Source organism: Rutilus rutilus, assembly GCF_951802725.1.
Source record: "Rutilus rutilus genome assembly, chromosome: 8".
Taxonomy (NCBI): domain Eukaryota; kingdom Metazoa; phylum Chordata; class Actinopteri; order Cypriniformes; family Leuciscidae; genus Rutilus; species Rutilus rutilus.
In genome coordinates this window covers 14,505,082-14,523,291 of record NC_140222.1, presented here as the reverse complement: position 1 = coordinate 14,523,291, position 18,210 = coordinate 14,505,082, and the positions used below count along the sequence as shown (strand labels likewise).

At 37.0% G+C, this 18,210-nt stretch overlaps 2 protein-coding genes across 7 annotated transcripts in view; one reads left to right on the top strand and one right to left on the bottom strand.

The window, feature by feature from the left end:
* l1td1 (LINE1 type transposase domain containing 1) overlaps positions 1-18,210 on the top strand; it is a 169,174-nt gene that overhangs the window by 99,813 nt on the left and 51,151 nt on the right. The window lies entirely within an intron of this gene.
* On the bottom strand, positions 7,268-15,012 carry LOC311295575 (uncharacterized protein). The gene is made up of 6 exons (XM_084417041.1): positions 14,910-15,012; positions 9,987-10,316; positions 9,519-9,818; positions 9,292-9,405; positions 8,619-8,686; positions 7,268-8,040 (listed from the first exon to the last, which is right to left on the bottom strand). The coding sequence occupies exons 1-6, from the start codon at positions 14,956-14,958 to the stop codon at positions 7,987-7,989; spliced, it is 915 nt and encodes a 304-aa protein (XP_084273167.1). The 5' UTR covers positions 14,959-15,012; the 3' UTR covers positions 7,268-7,986.

The following is an 18,210-nucleotide window of genomic DNA, read 5'->3' as shown; positions in this document are numbered from 1 at the left end:
TTAATCCCTTATGTTTTCATCTCTACAATAATATCAGCATCTTGTAGTGTAAATGTTTAATTGAAATGGGCGTATTGCACAGGCTTTTTGAATCGACGAATGTCTCCGTCTGTTTATTTAGCAGTATAAAACTTCAGGTCGGGTTTATTAAGATATTAGATATGCAGAAGGCCACACAGCAACTTTTTTCGGCATTGCACCAAGCAAAACTCAATCCTGATCATTACAAAGAGTAAAGATCAAGTGCCTAACAAGGTCTAATTCGAATAGCTTGTTTTCCCCCACGGCATAAATGGGTGTGACTTTTTTTAGGCGTTCCCAGTAATGCCGACCAGCTGTGTCGTCCCCTATACCCTTAAATAGGGTATGGATTGCCACTGCTGTCACTAATAGCCGTTTGTCTGCTGTCTGTTAGCCATCACGTCACCTCAGCTAATCACGCCTTTTTGCTTTTTGCATATTTTCATTTATCCAGGAGTGACGCGATACCAAGATGGCACGGCTGGCTCCGGCCACTTTGGGCTTCAAAAATGCTCTTCAGAAACCTACGGGTGATGTCACAGATACAATGCCCATATATTTATACTGTCTATGGCTCCGAACCACTGATTCGAAACAAAAGATTCGTAAATGTTTAGAAGTTTCATGAAGCAGTGTTTTGAAAATGCTCATCACCATGCAGATTAATGTATGTGGTTACTCTGTATCATGAAAACAAGGACAAAAGTCTCAGAAGTTGAAATTATCTTCCAGCCTTTGATCCGATCTTTAAAGATGTAATATTTGTAATGTTTATGATGAACAACTTTGACTCTTTTATTATACCCTTAAAATATCATTTAGGCCTATGCATGATTCAAAGCTGTTTATCAGTTCAATAAGTAATAATCAAGCATAGCGTTAGTTCTGGCAGGTCACGTTAGTCAAGCTCGCATCAGCTGACCCTCAGCTGATCCACATCTACCTATAGGAATACGACACCTATCACCGTATACATATATAAGCTCCTTCAGTATTATCAGCAGCTAGCGCGTTTCTCAGGAGCAAATTACCCTCCTCCATCCCCAGCTCCTCCTCTCGCCCAGTCAGGATTTGACATTCTGATTCCCCTTGAATCAGAATAATTATTGAATAATGTTGTACTTTAAATCTTGAATTAAATATATTTGCAAATTTTCATGTTGGTTCTGTTCTGTTTACCCCAAGGGGGATTATTGCTGCTCTCCCTGCTCTTATCCATGCTAGGCTGCATGGATGCGCAGGGAGTTCTCGCCCAGAACGGAACCATTCCGCCAATCCAAACTGTATGCTAATTGTCAATCATATTTGACGGTAGTGGTCCTGACAGAATTTAGTTTTCTGTTCAAATACAGGAATTTATTGGTGTGACAGTTTTACACTTGTGGGGTTGCTGCATACAATTATAGCTTACAAGAAAATGAAAATTAAAGAAAAAATAAAAACACTGCAGTTAAGAAAGAAATGTAAAATGGATGACATTAAAGAATAAAATGAAATATTCAAGAATACTGGCCCAATACACCAGATTTGAAACAAGAACCCTTTACAATCAAGCTCAGAGTAGGCTAAAGCATTTAAATCAGTAAACAATTTCACCATGCATAGTTTAAACCGGAAATAGGCCTATTTGCCACAATATTTCTGACATCTGTTCTGTTTTCTCTGTTTAACCTCTTGCAGCTCTGACGTCATAGACCAGAAGAACAGCAGCAGCTGCAGAAGCCACGACCAATCGCAGCACAGCTTCAACTGAATCACAACAGGGGGCGTGGAGTTAAAAAAAAAAAAAAAAAAAAAAGCACTACGGTGAATTGAATTGAGATTTTAGTCTCTGTCATGAACTCAAAAAGATCTTGTTTTCTGCTCCATACAAGAAAAATAAAGTAAAAACTCTTCAGAAAGACACAAGTACATGATGAAAGAAGCTCCTTAATTCTCCTAAAATCAACAATTTAATTCAGTGAATAAATGGCAGTGAATAAATATCAGCGCTGACATCAACTAATATCATCATCAGTGCTGTTGTACCTGCACATGTGTGACAGAGTGTGTTGATGTCCAGATGTGTGGTCTGGTTGCTGATGGGATTGTTCAGCACACAGCTGTAGGTGTTTTTATCCTGATATTCCACCTCCAGAGGTAGAGAGAGACTGATGCTGAGATCACACACACTGATGCTGGACAATACACTGATTCCTGCGTACCAGAAGAGAGTCGCATCACACACTTTCAACACTGATGAACCCACCAGTGAACAATTTGATGATGATGAAGGACACTGAATGTTTTTGATGCGTCATATCATTACGCCTGTTGCACCCATGGTACGGCAGCAAAGTTTTTTGATTATTATGCAGGAATGAGAGTATAGTTCCTAGCCATATCAGCCTAGAAAATCGCAACTTTTCATTTTCCGTCCATTTTAGTACACAATGTAACTACAGAAGAGTCAGGTTTTAAATAGGAAAAATATCGAAACTCTTTGTTCATTTTTTTGAGAGAGATGCTAATGGTCTTGTCCGGTTCAATTCATTATGCTAAGCTCTGCTAAAAGTGGGACCCCCAGACCCGGAGATCGGCTGAATGGATTCCAAAATGATAAAACTCAACTGTTTAACTCTGGGGGAGTTGTAAAATGTGGAGTATCCCTTTAACCCATCCAAGTTAGTGCACACACATTAGGAGTAGTGAGTAGTGAACACACACACACACACACACACACACACAAACACACACACTCCAAACAGTGGACACACACACCCATCCATTTTGGGGTTATGTGCCTTGATCAAGGACAACTAAGTCATTTCCTGTCTTCCTGTCCACAAATCTTGGATTACCAGTCTGATTTTCTTACCATTAGGCCATGACTGCCCAATGCTAGAGCATCTTCTAGTATCATAACCAGAAATCAGATACATAGGCCTATTTTAAAATTACAGTTAATTAAACACTGGGTTCATATTGTTAAGGACTGAGTTGAACAACTAGTTGGCTTGAGAAAAGGTCAAAAGGTGAATCCTTTGATAATTACACTTTTCTACATTGATCATCAGTTGAATGATATTGATTGAACTGATTAATGGCTCCATCTGGTGTGTTTTTGAAGAACAGCATCATCACTGTGAACTCAATAGGAAACACTATTATAGTGATGATATGTGCATGTGACCAATCAGGATGAGCGTCTAACACTAGATTTACATAGTTTAAGGCTGGAAGTCAGGGCTTGGGCTCTAGAGCGTAAACATGATTATTCAAAGTAAGATTTTGAGTGCAAGAAAATATTTCATTATCATCCATTGTGTATACATCTCACCATTTTCACTTACTGGACAATAAACGGGTGAAAAACATCCCACAGACTTGCAGTAAAGTTCGCAACTCACTGGTTCCCTCAACAAAAACCCAATAGAATTTTCCAATAGGTTTTTGGATTATTGCAATAAGCTCTGTGATCAACAAATGTGTATGATAATTACACCTTTTATCCAATATAATTATCACAGATGAACACAACTTCTATGAATTTTGAAGCCTAAATGCAGTCGTCTGAAGTAAAAATCTAATGGTATGCTATAAATGAACAACACCACGGTCCCACAAATTCAACGTCACCATCACTAAGCTTCAGACAACTCTTTCAATTTTCATCTAAAAACATTTTCCCAGAATGTTTGAGTTAGAACAGTTTATAAGAGCACAATTGTAAGCATAACGATGCTGTATAAGAGGACTGAGTTTACATGTTCAGCGTGATGACGTTTAATCTCCTCGACAGCCTCTGTACTGTAGTCCCATTTAGCCACTTGTTAGCAATCACTTTTTTCAAGACACTTAACAGCTTCAAAAAATCACAAGTGGGGTAATATTGATGTATTTTATGTCGTAGAATCTTGAGTTTGTGTTCACCACAGACCTTGATTCAGCCGTACAATCAAAACCCCATTCAAAAAACCCAGAGCTAAGATGCAACTCGCTTCTGCTTTTTGGCCTACAAAGAGATATCATAACTACACCACGACACGTTGCGTCGTCTTTCATTCTAGGACCACTCTTGAAGTCTTGGAGTTTTGATGCCAGAAGGTTTCATTACAAGGAACAAAACCGAGTTGGTCTGCAGAAACACAACTGCCGGACCAGCTCTCAAACAATCTTTTCTATACAGTTTTCCTAAAGCTCTCCACTCAAGTGGAATCAATACATCTTCTACATTTTCAAACTCAGCACCAATATTGTTTACCAATTCTTCTATTTGCTGGTTGCGAATTCAATGCAGTCTGTTTTGAAAAGTGGAACGAGAGACCCCAACCTATTTATATTAGAGGCCCCAGCTCATCCAATGCTATCTCACCACCAATTTGCCTTAAACCATGTGATGGTTAGGTTTAGGGGCGAGGTCAGGGGTAGGGCATTCGTACGGATTCAGACGAATTGGGCAACTCGTAAAATATGTACGATTTAGCAAAAGTCGTACTAATTCGTACGAGTGAGGTCGTATGAATCCATACGAATTAGCCATGAGATTGGGTTGGCTCATCCTACGAATGTTCTTTAAAGGCACGCACAAATCACCATTTATACCGTATATCTAATGGGCAGAGCGATTAATAAAAATCTTCCATAAATACCCCACACCTGTTCTGACCTTCTCTCCATACACCCATCAACACCTCCAGCACCCCAACCAAGATCTTCAGCAGAACACTGGAGCTGTGCAAAATCCCTTCCTGCTTCAAATGCTTCATCACCAACCCTATCCCAAAGAAACCCAAAATCACAGGACTGAATGACCTTTGCCTAAACATCTGTGGTCATGAAGTCATTTGAAAGACTGGTGCTGGCCCACCTGAAGGACATCACTGGACGCTTACTGGACCCACTGCCAGCAAACAGGTCTGTGGATGATGCGTTCAACATGGGACTGCATTACATCCTGCAACACCTGGACAATCCAGGGACGTATGTGAGGATCTTGCTTGTGGACTTCAGCTCGGCCTTCAACTCCATTATTCCAAACCTACTCCAGTCCAAATTAACCCAGCTCTCTGTGCCCTGTGCTCTGTTCTCCATCTGTCAGTTGATCGTCACCTTCCTGACAGACAAGCAGAAGCCAGTGAGGCTGGGCAAATTCTCATCCAACACCCGGGAAGAAAGTACAGTCTCTGCTGGGCCTTTTTAGCTGCTCAGCTACCAGTCAGACCTCTGAAGACTACAGCGGATAGTCCGGACTGCTGAGAGAATCACTGGTACACCTCTCATCCTGAACTCATCCAGAGTGAGTAAAAGGGCTGGCAAAATCACTCTGGACCGCTCATTTAGAAGTGTATCGTGATGCCTGTTTCTGTCATGTAAATGTTTTGTCATGTCAGAGCCAAAATACTGTTATTTGTCAAACCCCTCCACAGTGTGTGTGTGTGTGTGTGTGTGTGTGATAAATGACATTAAAAACAGTTTTGTCACCTAGTTTTGACACTAGATGGTGGTCTAACACAGTCTCCTTACTGCTTGTAGTGCACACTTTATGTATTTAATGAAATATCAGGTAATTTATCCTCCTGATGTTTCAACGCAGAAGTAAGCTGGACACAGAATGTGCGAGACTTCCTATTTATTAGCAGCTATAGAGAAATAACGAGAAGAATATATAAAAGTTCAGTGAACTTTAAACTATTTGCTACAAACCAGCATGTTTATAATTACTAAGACAAACCATTAAAATAATATGGTAGGATATGTAATATGGTAATATGGTAAGGAGGCATATGACACTGGAAGCCAGACACTTTAAAACTACAAATGGCCATGCCTGTGCTCTTATCTAAAATATAAAGTGATAATAAGGGCACATTGAGTGGGATATTGTTCTTACAAATAATAATAAAGATCATGGGAAACAGCAACAGTTATTATAGTGAAATTTAATAGATTAAGACATGAGTGACTTAAAAAATAAATGAAAATTTATTTATAATTTCTTTTACACTCTTTGAAGATCTCAAATTATAATTTTATAATAGGATTTTATATTTTATAATATAGAGAAATATAATTACCATGTTCAATCGCTCTATACCATGGCAATGAACATTATTAATATCCTTTATAAAAACAGTATAGGCTTTGACGCTTGAGAAAGCAAATATAGCTACCACATTTATTCTGGGTGGGAATGTGATTAATCCCTCTAGTGGTCAAGTGTTGTTATAGTTATTTCTGAGTGTTTAAATATCTGTTTTATTTGAGTATTAGCGCATGTTGAAGTAAAAAGAAACTGAAACTATATCTCAGCGTTGAACTGGCAGGATTGTAGAAATGCAGTTAGGGAGGTTTACAATACAGAAGCATTAGATGGGAACACATTTGATGAAGGATATTATTTACGATTAGGAACATGGCAGCTATGAAATTATTCATCGTCAACAAAGAACTTAGAATATTTTTATTTTATTTTATTTTTTATTTTATGAAGCCGTGTTCACGTGACGTCATCTTGGCGGCATCAAAGTTAATATTGTTTCCGCATGAGCTGTAAATCTGACTTCATGTCACTTTTCTTAGAAGTTGAAAAAAACATCAGAAAATCTGCGAGTAAACAGTTTCAGTCCTGTGCTCCGTTCAAGAATGATTCCTATAATAATGTGTGTTGTTGAGGAGACGTGCTGTAATTTTTAATGAGCAGATTTTCACCTGAAAGGGTTAGATGATGATGAATCAGGTGAAAAGTCTCTCAGACACAGATTGAAGGAGGAAACCGAGACATCAAACCAGAAGATCACAGAGACTGAGAAAAGCACAGAGATGTGGGCACTTTGACTACCCTAGGTAGCCTACTAAACAGGTAGCTTGAATCCTCCAGGACACTGCACTAACTACATATTTGCTAATTAGGGATATTAATTTATAAAAGAAAGAAAAAAAAAGTGGTTTGTATTATTAGTAGGATCAACACTTCTTCACCCACACCTGTGTTTTGTTCCCTGATTCGTCATCATCTACTGAACTGGATATCATGAGCTGTCCTCATCACTGTATCTGGACTTTACCACTATCAAGGAAACTTGAGGTGAGATTTTCTATCTAATTATGATCTTGATCTCATTCTATGAATTTCTACCTTTATGTTTTATGGACAGGACCACTGTTATGCTACTGAAAAAAAATAAATAAAAAATAATTCATGACTGTTTGTAGTGTTTAGTATTTAGTTAAAATAAATTATTTACATAAAAACATTACATAAATTGTAAGTCATACTTTGCGTTTATCCTTAAAATTACCCAAACACTGGCAGAAAAAGGATATGACCTTTGTAAGAGTATGACCCTGAGAGTGTCGCACTGCTTAACTGCAGGATCACTGCATGAGTATAGACTATAACAAAGTCTATAACGCACACAAAGTATATTATATTTTTGTTAAACACCAGTGCTGAGTTCAGTATGTTGTAGTAAAGCAGGTTTTCTGTAGAGCAGAAGTCGACGGTTTCATGTGAGCAGGAATGGAAAAAGTCCTTCAACCACAGGCTATACACAGACTATTCACACCTCAGACTAGACGATCACAAACTGACATCAAACACACACGTCCATCAGCAGAAACACTCATGCACAAGCTGTCCATCCACCCAGCAGATCAAACCACATTTCTGTTCAGATGTGAATACATGAGACCACAGTGTTCATGAGTGTTTTGCATCTATGTTTTTCATGAGATTACACGCATGGTCCCTTTAATACTTTAAAAGTCAAACATGAAATGCTCTAAATAATCATATGATTTAATTGGTTAAAAATGCAAGTTTAGGAGACCACTTCATTTAATAGTTTAAACTTTGATCCTGCTCTGCGTCTGCTGGGACGTCCTGATACAATATGGTGATTCTCACCAAAAACTCAACCATAGACTCGGACTCGACGCAGGTCACACAGTTCGGTCTTGTACTTATAAAAAGACTGAATTTGTTCATCTTCTCATTGTGATTGGTGCATAATCCACATGATCCTCCTCTTCAACTTTCTGTAAAAACACAACACAAGAAAAATAGTTTTATATAGTTACTGTATATAGTTTTCTAATAACATTTATCAGCACTGCATGCAAACTTAAACATCTTGAGGAAATGACATCAAACATCTTCTATATCAAGGGTTCTCAGTTTTGCTAACATGTTAATCTGACACAATAACGTAAATTTATTAGGTTCAACAAAACATAATTTGTTAAATTGGCTTGTTCTAGTCTTGTTGTGCAAAACATTAATTGTTTAAATGTTTTCCTCAATGTAATTACAGTCCTTTATAGATGAAGTTTAGAGGTCCTGCAGTCTTTCAGTGTTTCTCAGTTGCTTTAAAAATGTATTACATTTCAGATTACTAATTGCTTGCTAAAAATGTAATCTGTGATGTGATCCAAACAACACAATAGGAAAATAACATATGTTTTTCTTGCATTGATAATCTTATGGCTTTTATTAAACATCTGATTTGGTGCTGCTGTATTTGATGGATCATTATACAGTCAAAAACACAATTGCATCTGACTCACTGCTGAAATGACACAGAGAAACACAACATAACTTAATAACATTGTCTTACCGTTTTCTGTGCGTTTCTTTTGTAGAACGCTGGTTCAGCGTAAGTGATCTCGTCTTCGCGAGTCTCAACTGTTTCAACAATAATAGATGCATTAAAACAACAAACCTCAATACTAATTACATCTGAATCTTTACAACATACTGTGTGTATGTATGTATGTATGTATGTAGTATTATTATTATTATTATTATTATTATTATGGCCATCAAAGTTAAAGCATAATGCACACATTTCATTAAATGTTTAACACAGTCCTTTAAAAAAAAAATGACATTAACAAATTTCATCACTATCACTTTTTTTTTTTTTTTTTACACATAATTTATAAATCAAACCCAGGCAGGACATTTAAGTCAAACGCATTCTTTGTTTGGTGAAATTGATGCTCAACAAGTTGAACAAAAGTAATCAATAACATATTTTAACTTTAGCACCAGCTGCATCTTTACACGTCACCTTCATTTATATAGCGCTTTCAACAATATAGATTGTTTCAAAGCAGCTTTACAGTGACAATAGGAAATTATGTAACATGTACATGGAATAATTATAGAACATGTAAAATCATGTTCATAAAGCTTTTGTATTTTTAATCTTTTGGTGCAATTTGAGAAAGTAATTATTATAAACTTATTATTATTAACTTTGTTTAAAAGCAGTAAATAACACTTGCCTTCCATGTCAATTGATCTACATTTCCTGCAGATCCAGAAGATCCCAAATCCAGCAACAATCATCAGAGATCCAGCAGAGATCAACACTATCAGAGACACTGAGACTGGAGGAACTGAAGGAGAGGAAGAGACAGTCATTAGTGTGAGTGAATGCATCAGTCTGATCTCCAACAGAAGCCAGAGATCAGGTCATAAACACACACATATATCATCAGTGCTGTGGTACCTGCACATGTGTGACAGAGTGTGTTGATGTCCAGATGTGTGGTCTGGTTGCTGATGGGATTGTTCAGCACACAGCTGTAGGTGTTTGTATCCTGATATTCCACCTCCAGAGGTAGAGAGAGACTGATGCTGAGATCACACACACTGATGCTGGACAATACACTGATTCCTGCGTACCAGGAGAGAGTCGCATCACACACATTCAACACTGATGAACACACCAATGAACATGACGATGATGATGATGATGATGAAGAACATTGTGAAGAGTTTCTGATGATGACAGGAACAGGCAGACGAGCTGAGAAAGATGAGATTAATAAAAAGAAATATGGATAAATCTACAGTGTTAATTTTGATTCATTGTTGATGAGCAGTGATTGTCTCATCTTAAACTATAATATAAACATTTCAATATGTAAATATCTAATAAAACAAGAAGCACAGGAGGAATTACATCTCGACTCACCATAGACAGAAACACTGAATGTTCTTGATGTCAGTGTCTGTCCTATTATCTCTAGTTGATAAACTCCAGTATGTTCAGTTGTGGTGTTTGTGATGGTCAGAGATCCAGTTTGATCGTCCAGCTTCAGTCTGTCTCTGAATCTCCCATCAAGAACATCATCATATGTGGAGATCCCATGTTTTCTACTGAATTCAGCAATAAAATACTGTTCAGCTCCATATTTCCACATGTGTTTTTCATGTATTTCAGTAACATCAGTGTTTAGCGTGACAGAATCTCCCTCCATCACTGACACTGACTGTATTTCATTTGTTTCGGCAGCAAACACTCCTGATGAACATGAACAGGTTTTCAGATTAATGCTCATGTTGGTTTAGAAAGTCTGAGATCAGTTTGTAACCTTTAACATCAGCAGAGACTACAAACTAAATGAAAAGTCACATAAATGAACAGGCAAATGTGAGAATAAATAATTTCGTCTTTTAATGTGTTTTAAAATGATCTGCTGAAGAATAAAAATTATAAGATAAATTAAATACAGCTTGAAAATACAAGGTTAAATATGCTATATATTTTCAACACATTTTTAATTACTGAATTGCCATGACTTTTGTAGTTGTTTATGATTACAGCAGAAGTATTTAAAATTATTTAAATGATTTTTTAGACATTTCATGGGAGGATTTGCATTTGTAATCATTGAAATTAAAATACCTAAACCAACAAGAGAGATTTGATCTCAGTGGATGAAAATAATCTAATTTGAACCGCCACAGGAGTTTATTACTCTGAGATGTGAATAAACAACACAAATATGTTTATAACTTACCGATCAGACGGCAGAAACACAAACAGAACAAAACAAACATGTGAAACATTTGCAGCTGTTCAGTGTTCATAATCTGTTCATAATCTACATTTCATGGTAAAATAGAGAGTAACTTGTGATTTAAAATTATTGTATTTACAGTGGGGAGAACAAGTATTTGATACACTGCCGATTTTGCAGGTTTTCCCACTTACAAAGCATGTAGAAGTCTGTAATTTTTATCATAGGTACTCTTCAACTGTGAGTGACGGAATCTAGAACAAAAATCCAGAAAATCACATTGTATGATTTTTAAGTTATTAATTTGCATTTTATTGCATGACATAAGTATTTGATACATCAGAAAAGCAGAACTTAATATTTGGTACAGAAACCTTTGTTTGCAATTACAGAGATCATACGTTTCCTGTAGTTCTTGACCAGGTTTGCACACACTGCAGCAGGGATTTTGGCCCACTCCTCCATACAGACCTTCTCCAGATCCTTCAGGTTTCGGGCTGTCGCTGGGCAATACGGACTTTCAGCTCCCTCCAAAGATTTTCTATTAGGTTCAGGTCTGGAGACTGGCTAGGCCACTCCAGGACCTTGAGATGCTTCTTATGGAGCCACTCCTTAGTTGCCCTGGCTGTGTCTTTTGGGTTGTTATCATGCTGGAAGACCCAGCCACGACCCATCTTCAATGCTCTTACTGAGGGAAGGAGGTTGTTGGCCAAGATCTCGCGATACATGGCCCCATCCATCCTCCCCTCAATACGGTGCAGTCGTCCTGTCCCCTTTGCAAAAAAAAAAAAGCGAGTTTAGACCAAAAAACTCATTGTCTCATCAGACCACATGTCCTTCTCCCATTCCTCCTCTGGATTATCCAGATGGTCATTGGCAAACTTCAGATGGGCCTGGACATGCGCTGGCTTGAGCAGGGGGACCTTGCATGCGCTGCAGGATTTTAATCCATGACGGCGTAGTGTGTTACTAATGGTTTTCTTTGAGACTGTGGTACCAGCTCTCTTCAGGTCATTGACCAGGTCCTGCTGTGTAGTTCTGGGCTGAACCCTCACCTTCCTCATGATCATTGATGCCCCACGAGGTGAGATCTTGCATGGTGCCCCAGACTGAGGGAGATTGACCGTCATCTTGAACTTCTTCCATTTCCTAATAATTGCACCGACAGTTGTTGCCTTCTCACCAAGCTGCTTGCCTATTGTCCTGTAGCCCATCCCAGCCTTGTGCAGGTCTACAATTTTATCCCTGATGTCCTTACACAGCTCTCTGGTCTTGGCCATTGTGGAGAGGTTTGAGTCTGTTTGATTGAGTGTGTGGACAGGTGTCTTTTATACAGGTGACAAGTTCAAACAGGTGCAGTTAATACAAGTAATGAGTGGAGAACAGGAGGGCTTCTTAAAGAAAAACTAACAGGTCTGTGAGAGCAAGAATTCTTACTGGTTGGTAGGTGATCAAATACTTATGTCATGCAATAAAATGCAAATTAATAACTTAAAAATCATACAATGTGATTTTCTGGATTTTTGTTTTAGATTCTGTCACTCACAGTTGAAGAGTACCTATGATAAAAATGACAGACTTCTACATGCTTTGTAAGTGGGAAAACCTGCAAAATCGGCAGTGTATCAAATACTTGTTCTCCCCACTGTGTGTGTGTATATAGATATAGATATACATACATACATACATATATATACATATATATATATATATATATATATATATATATATATATATATATATATATATAGTACCAGTCAAAAGTTTGGAAACATTACTATTTTTAATGTTTTTGAAAGAAGTCTCTTATGCTCATCAAGCCTGCAGTAAAAAAAAACAAAAAAAAAACAGTAATATTATGAAATATTATTACAATTTAAAATAATGGTTCTCTTTTTTAATATATTTTAAAATGTAATTTATTTTTGTGATGCAAAGCTGAATTTTCATCAGCAAGTACGCAGTCTTTGGTGTCTTATGATCCTTCAGAAATCATTCTAATATGATGATTTGATACTCAGTTATTATCAATGATGGAAACAGTTCTGCCGTGCAAAGGCAAAAGACCGTAACTTCGTTTTTGGTCGAAAATGAGTTATTTATATTTTTGGCACATTCAAGACCTCCTTTATCATGTGGATAAGTATCTTAAATCAATTCCGTTGTTTTTTCGAGAAAATAATGAATTGTCTTAACAGTAACTTCCAAAAGCCCATGAGAAACAAAGGCAGAGCACCGTAACATCAGTTACGGCTCTTTGGCTTTGTTTTGGAACGGTCGAAATGGAGTTACGGTGCTCTGCCTTTGTTTAGCCGCGCGTCAATATTAAGTTACTGTGCCGGTGTTCTATCAAATAATGCTACCTACCAGATTGTACTGTTATCTGCCTTTGTTTTAATGTTAAAATTACGGTGTAGCCTGTGTACTTTGTACAGCTGCCATCAGTCCCTCTAACTTCTAATGTCCTCAGAGCTTTCTCCTGCACACTGCGGTCAGAACATTTAGTATGGTCTGAACCCGCCGTCGACAAACGTGCGATAACGATCGCGAAGGATTATGCAGAGTTGACAGAAAAACGTTACGCATTGCCGTATCAGATGAATACAACCAAGAATTTAAGACCCGCCTCACTCAGTTCGGGTACAGGACCTGGTTGAAACACTCATGCATCTAGCTGGCAGAGTGGCAAAACTTCGCCGGCGACTTCAGCCCCGCCCTAAACGCGGTCGAGCCAATGCTGGACTAATATATCTATGGAGGTATTTTGTCATGTCAAATGTATTAATAATGCCATCAGAATGCAACCAAAGCACAGGATAGCAATAAGTAGATGGCTATAAATAATTGTAAATCATACAAAATAAATGCCATGGTGACTAGATTTTATACAGGTGTTACTATAATGATTTTGTTAATGGTGATCAGCAACCAAATATTGATAATGTGGAAGTTACTGCCTTTTGCCTTGGCATGACTTCTCACTTTTTGCTGACAATACAAAGGCAGAGTACAGTAACTTTAAAATAGTGGTCAAAAGTCAGGTTTGAGCTCAATTTTTTTGTATGTATATAATTTCCATTACTAAAACAACTATTTGCCAGATTTCCAGTGTCCTACCTATAATTAATTTGACGGGACAACTAAAAATCTTTAAAGTCATTTTTCTCAGTTCCACACTAGCGACTTAAGGTCTTTTGCCTTTGTAGGGCAGTGTTGTGCTGTTTAATATATATTTTTTGGAATACTTTTTTCAGGATTCATTGATGAGTAAAACGTTAACAGCATTTATTCAAAATAAAAACATTTCTAACAATATAAACCGTTACCATCACCTTTTATCAATTTAACGCATCATTGTTGAATTAAAGTACTAATTTCTTAAAAAAAAATTGGTTATTGTTCCCAAACTTTTGAACGGTAGTATTGTTACAAAAGATTTCTATTCTAAATAAATACAGTTCTTTTTAACTTTTTATTCATCAAATAATCCTGAAAAAAGTATCTCAGGTTATAAAAAAAATATTAAGCAGCACAACTGTTTCCAACATTGATCATAAATCAGCATATTAGAATGATTTCTGAAGGATCATAAGACACCAAAGACTGGAGTACTTTCTGATGAAAATTCAGCTTTGCATCACACAAATAAATTACATTTTAACGTATATTAAAAAAGAGAACCATTATTTTAAATTGTAATAATATTTCATAATATTACTTTTTTTTCTTCTTTTTTTTTAACTGCAGGCTTGATGAGCATAAGATATTCTTTCAAAAACATTAAAAATAGTAATGTTTCCAAACTTTTGACTGGTACTGTATATATATATATATATATATATATATATATATATATATATATATATATGAGAAATGCGCATTTTGACTAATGGCTTTCCATGACTTTTGTAGATGTTTACAACTACTTTTATTATTATTATTATTATTATTTAAGAATTAGAGACTTCAAAGTTATAGATTTCACAATATTCATGATTCATTTTAACAGCAGATAAAAGTCTAATTCAAACAGTATCAGCCACTTTATTGCTCTGAAATAGAAAAAAAGCCATGAAAATGTTTTTATAACTTACCTATCAGACTCCAGCAGCACAAACAGAATAAAACACACGTGTGAGACATTTTCTTCAGTAGTTCAGTGTGTGATGAAACTATCTGCTGAAAACACTCAGTCAATATGTGAATCCTCCCACGACTCAGTTTGACCCTCCTAGTTTCACTCGCTGCTGGAGTTGGGAACCGAAACCGGTTCTTATCCAGAACCGGTAAGTGTTTTTTTGAAAAATACCGGAACAGTGCGAAATTCCTAAATTTCGGTTCCAAAAACGGTTCTGGGAAGATGTGTGGGCGAAGTGCTGGGAGCTTATCCTGTAATAGCGACGTCTCACACTCACCTCATGAATATTAAAATAGTAATGAAAGCACTCGCGCTACTCATACGAGAGAGAGAATGATCTCGATTCAAACACCCACGCGATCTTATTCCTAAATGACAAAAACTTCACACTGGAACATTCAAATCTGTTTGCGCTGTCGCTGAGAGAGCAGTTGTCAATATAAAACAGCTTTACTTTCACAATCTTTTCAACAACACAGTATCGGTATTTCGGTGTTACAAATATTCAAATGATCACAGAAGTAGGCTACTGAAATAAAAGTTTATAGTTCGAGAATAAACCCTGATGTCTACGGTAGCAGCCAAAGCAGAGTAAATCGCTGAAAGTCGCTTCAAATAACGAAAATTCGCTTCAGAATTTACTAAATGTATATAATGAGCGATTACATCATGAATGCCTTTTTTCAAAGTGTTTTTGTCTTATCCTGAATCACTACAGCAAGCCTGTAATAAGCGTTTATACTCGGACTACTTTACACCGGAACAGCTGCGGAGTAGCACAGTGCCGGAGTGATTCACCCACGTCATAGAAATAAACATAGAGAAGTAGCTCCGGCAACACGAATGTTCTTCCGCAACACGCATGCAGTTGTTTATTTAACTGCTAGAGCGCTGATTCATCCAGTAATGAAGTGAAGTCTTTATGAATCAATCATTCAAATCGAAATATTATGTTTCACCTGTCTGGATCCTACATGTGTGTTCAAGCATATTCTACCCCTTCTGAGAGGGTATTCTCCACTGCTGGAGATACAATAAGCTAGAGAGGTCCCAAATTATCCTAGAGAAATATTTATTTTCCTTCAGAAAAATTAATTATTTTTGCAAAAATGCTAAATAATATGTTGGATTTGTTGACATTAACAGTCTGTTAAACTCATTTGACAAGTATAAGAAATGAACACAAAAAGGGTTGTGCATTTTCCCCTTACTACTATTTTTTTTATTATTATTAGTAATAATTTGTAATGAATGGGAACTGAACCGAAACCGGAATTGTTTGGCGGAACTGGAACCGCAAAATGTCTTACGATTCCCAACCCTACTCGCTGCATTTGCACATGATATAAAGTTATAGTTCATCTGGCCCTTATTAAGACTTAAACTGTTCTTAATGGGTGGATTTTTTTCAAGAGAGTTGACTTAGTTAAATGGCTAAAAGTAGAAGAATATTTTGGGGATTGTGGACAAACTACATTTCATTGTAAAATAGAGAGTAAGTCTAGTGATTTATTTATTCAGTTCGCAATTTTAGTAAATGGAAAAACTGCTAAAATCATGTATGATCTTACATTACCATTTTTTAAAGCTCTGGCTCTGAGTCAAACTGAGATCTGCTGTGGTTGGTTTTCTTCAGAAATGTGGTTTGATTTGGACAAACATCTTGTGTGTGTGAGAACGGGTATTTAGAGCAGGTGTGTGTAGCTAAGGGCCTCATCAAAGGTTTAGAATGATATTTATTTTTTCTGTCTGTCAGGGCTTGGTTGGAGCGGTATTTATTAAATACAGATCAAGAAAACCACAGGAGGACAGCAAACCAAACCATACATTTATTAAAAAGCAAAACACACCTGATGCACATTTTTTGTTCTTCATTTTCCAGAAGTAGTTTAAAATCTTGCTGTATTTTCCTGTATATGAATCATGATGTGGGTTGTATGATGTTCATTAAGATTCAGATCATCCACGAGACTTGTGCATGTTTATCTGATGAGTGAAAGTGTGAATCGATGTTCTTCTGCTGTTTGTTTGCATTATGAATCCAGACATATTTCTCTACCGACAAACTTTATGATCTGTACAAAACATTTACACAGTAGGCCTGCTGTCCTGTTCTGTATATATTTGTTCACTAAAAAAAAAGGGTATTTTGTGCCACTGTTAGTGCTGTAATGCTGTTTTAGCTGCTGTTATTCAAAACCACCAGATGGCGCCACTCAATATCGAGAGTAAAAGTGATGACAGTAGAAAGGTGTAAATATGAGTCAAAAATATTGCTAAAATCGATTATCAGTCAGTCTCTAATAATAATTATGTCTATTTATCATTACAGCTTCAGGTCTGTCTTCAGGATGTGTTGTTCTGCTGGTGTGATTTACTATCACTGTACTCTCTGTGGAAATATGTAACAGTTTTATAGAGATTGTTACTACAGTTGTACACCTGTGGTAATGTGATAGACACCACTGTCTTTACAAAAAACGACAAAATTGATCTTACACTCTTACAAATTGATCTTACATTATGATTTTGTGGGAACAATAAGTTCGAGAATAATGTGGGAAATATGATTATCATGGTTGAGTGCTTTATGGTTTAGTAGCCTAATCTATCTGTTTATTATTATTATTATTATTATTATTATTCATTAATACCCTAATCAAAGGAATAATAAAAGAAATAGATGCTTGGCAAAGCAAAACCCCCCTTTATCCCGTGGGACTGTCTCATCCCTCTAATGGTCACATGATGTATTAGTTTCATTAAAGCAACGGCAACTTTCTAAACTATGAACAGGATTATCCAATGATGGAAGGGAGGTTATAGGTTTACAATACAGAAACATTAGGTGGAAACACACATCAGTTTTGTTGTGGGATAGGCTAATTTACGTATAATATATTCTTTCTGCATTCTGGGATCCTATAGCGCCTCCCGGAGGGCAGAAGTTGATACTCCCGCTGCAACACATGGGAAGAGTCCTGGGAGATTTTGTCAGCCAGTCTGACGGTGTGCAGTACATGGCTTTCAGTGAACGCGTTCTCCACTGAGTGTCCCACCAATTTGGAACAGATTCCCAGGAGCCGTAGAATCCTGGCCTTCAGATGAGCTTAGAGGCCCCCAAACCACACTGCGCCTCCAAACTGCAGAATGCTTTGAATTGTTGACACAAAGAAAAGAGACAGGATTTCTCTGCTCGCTCCGAATGACCTAAGTCTCCTTAAAAAGTAGATTCTCTGCTGTACTTTGCTGCAGAT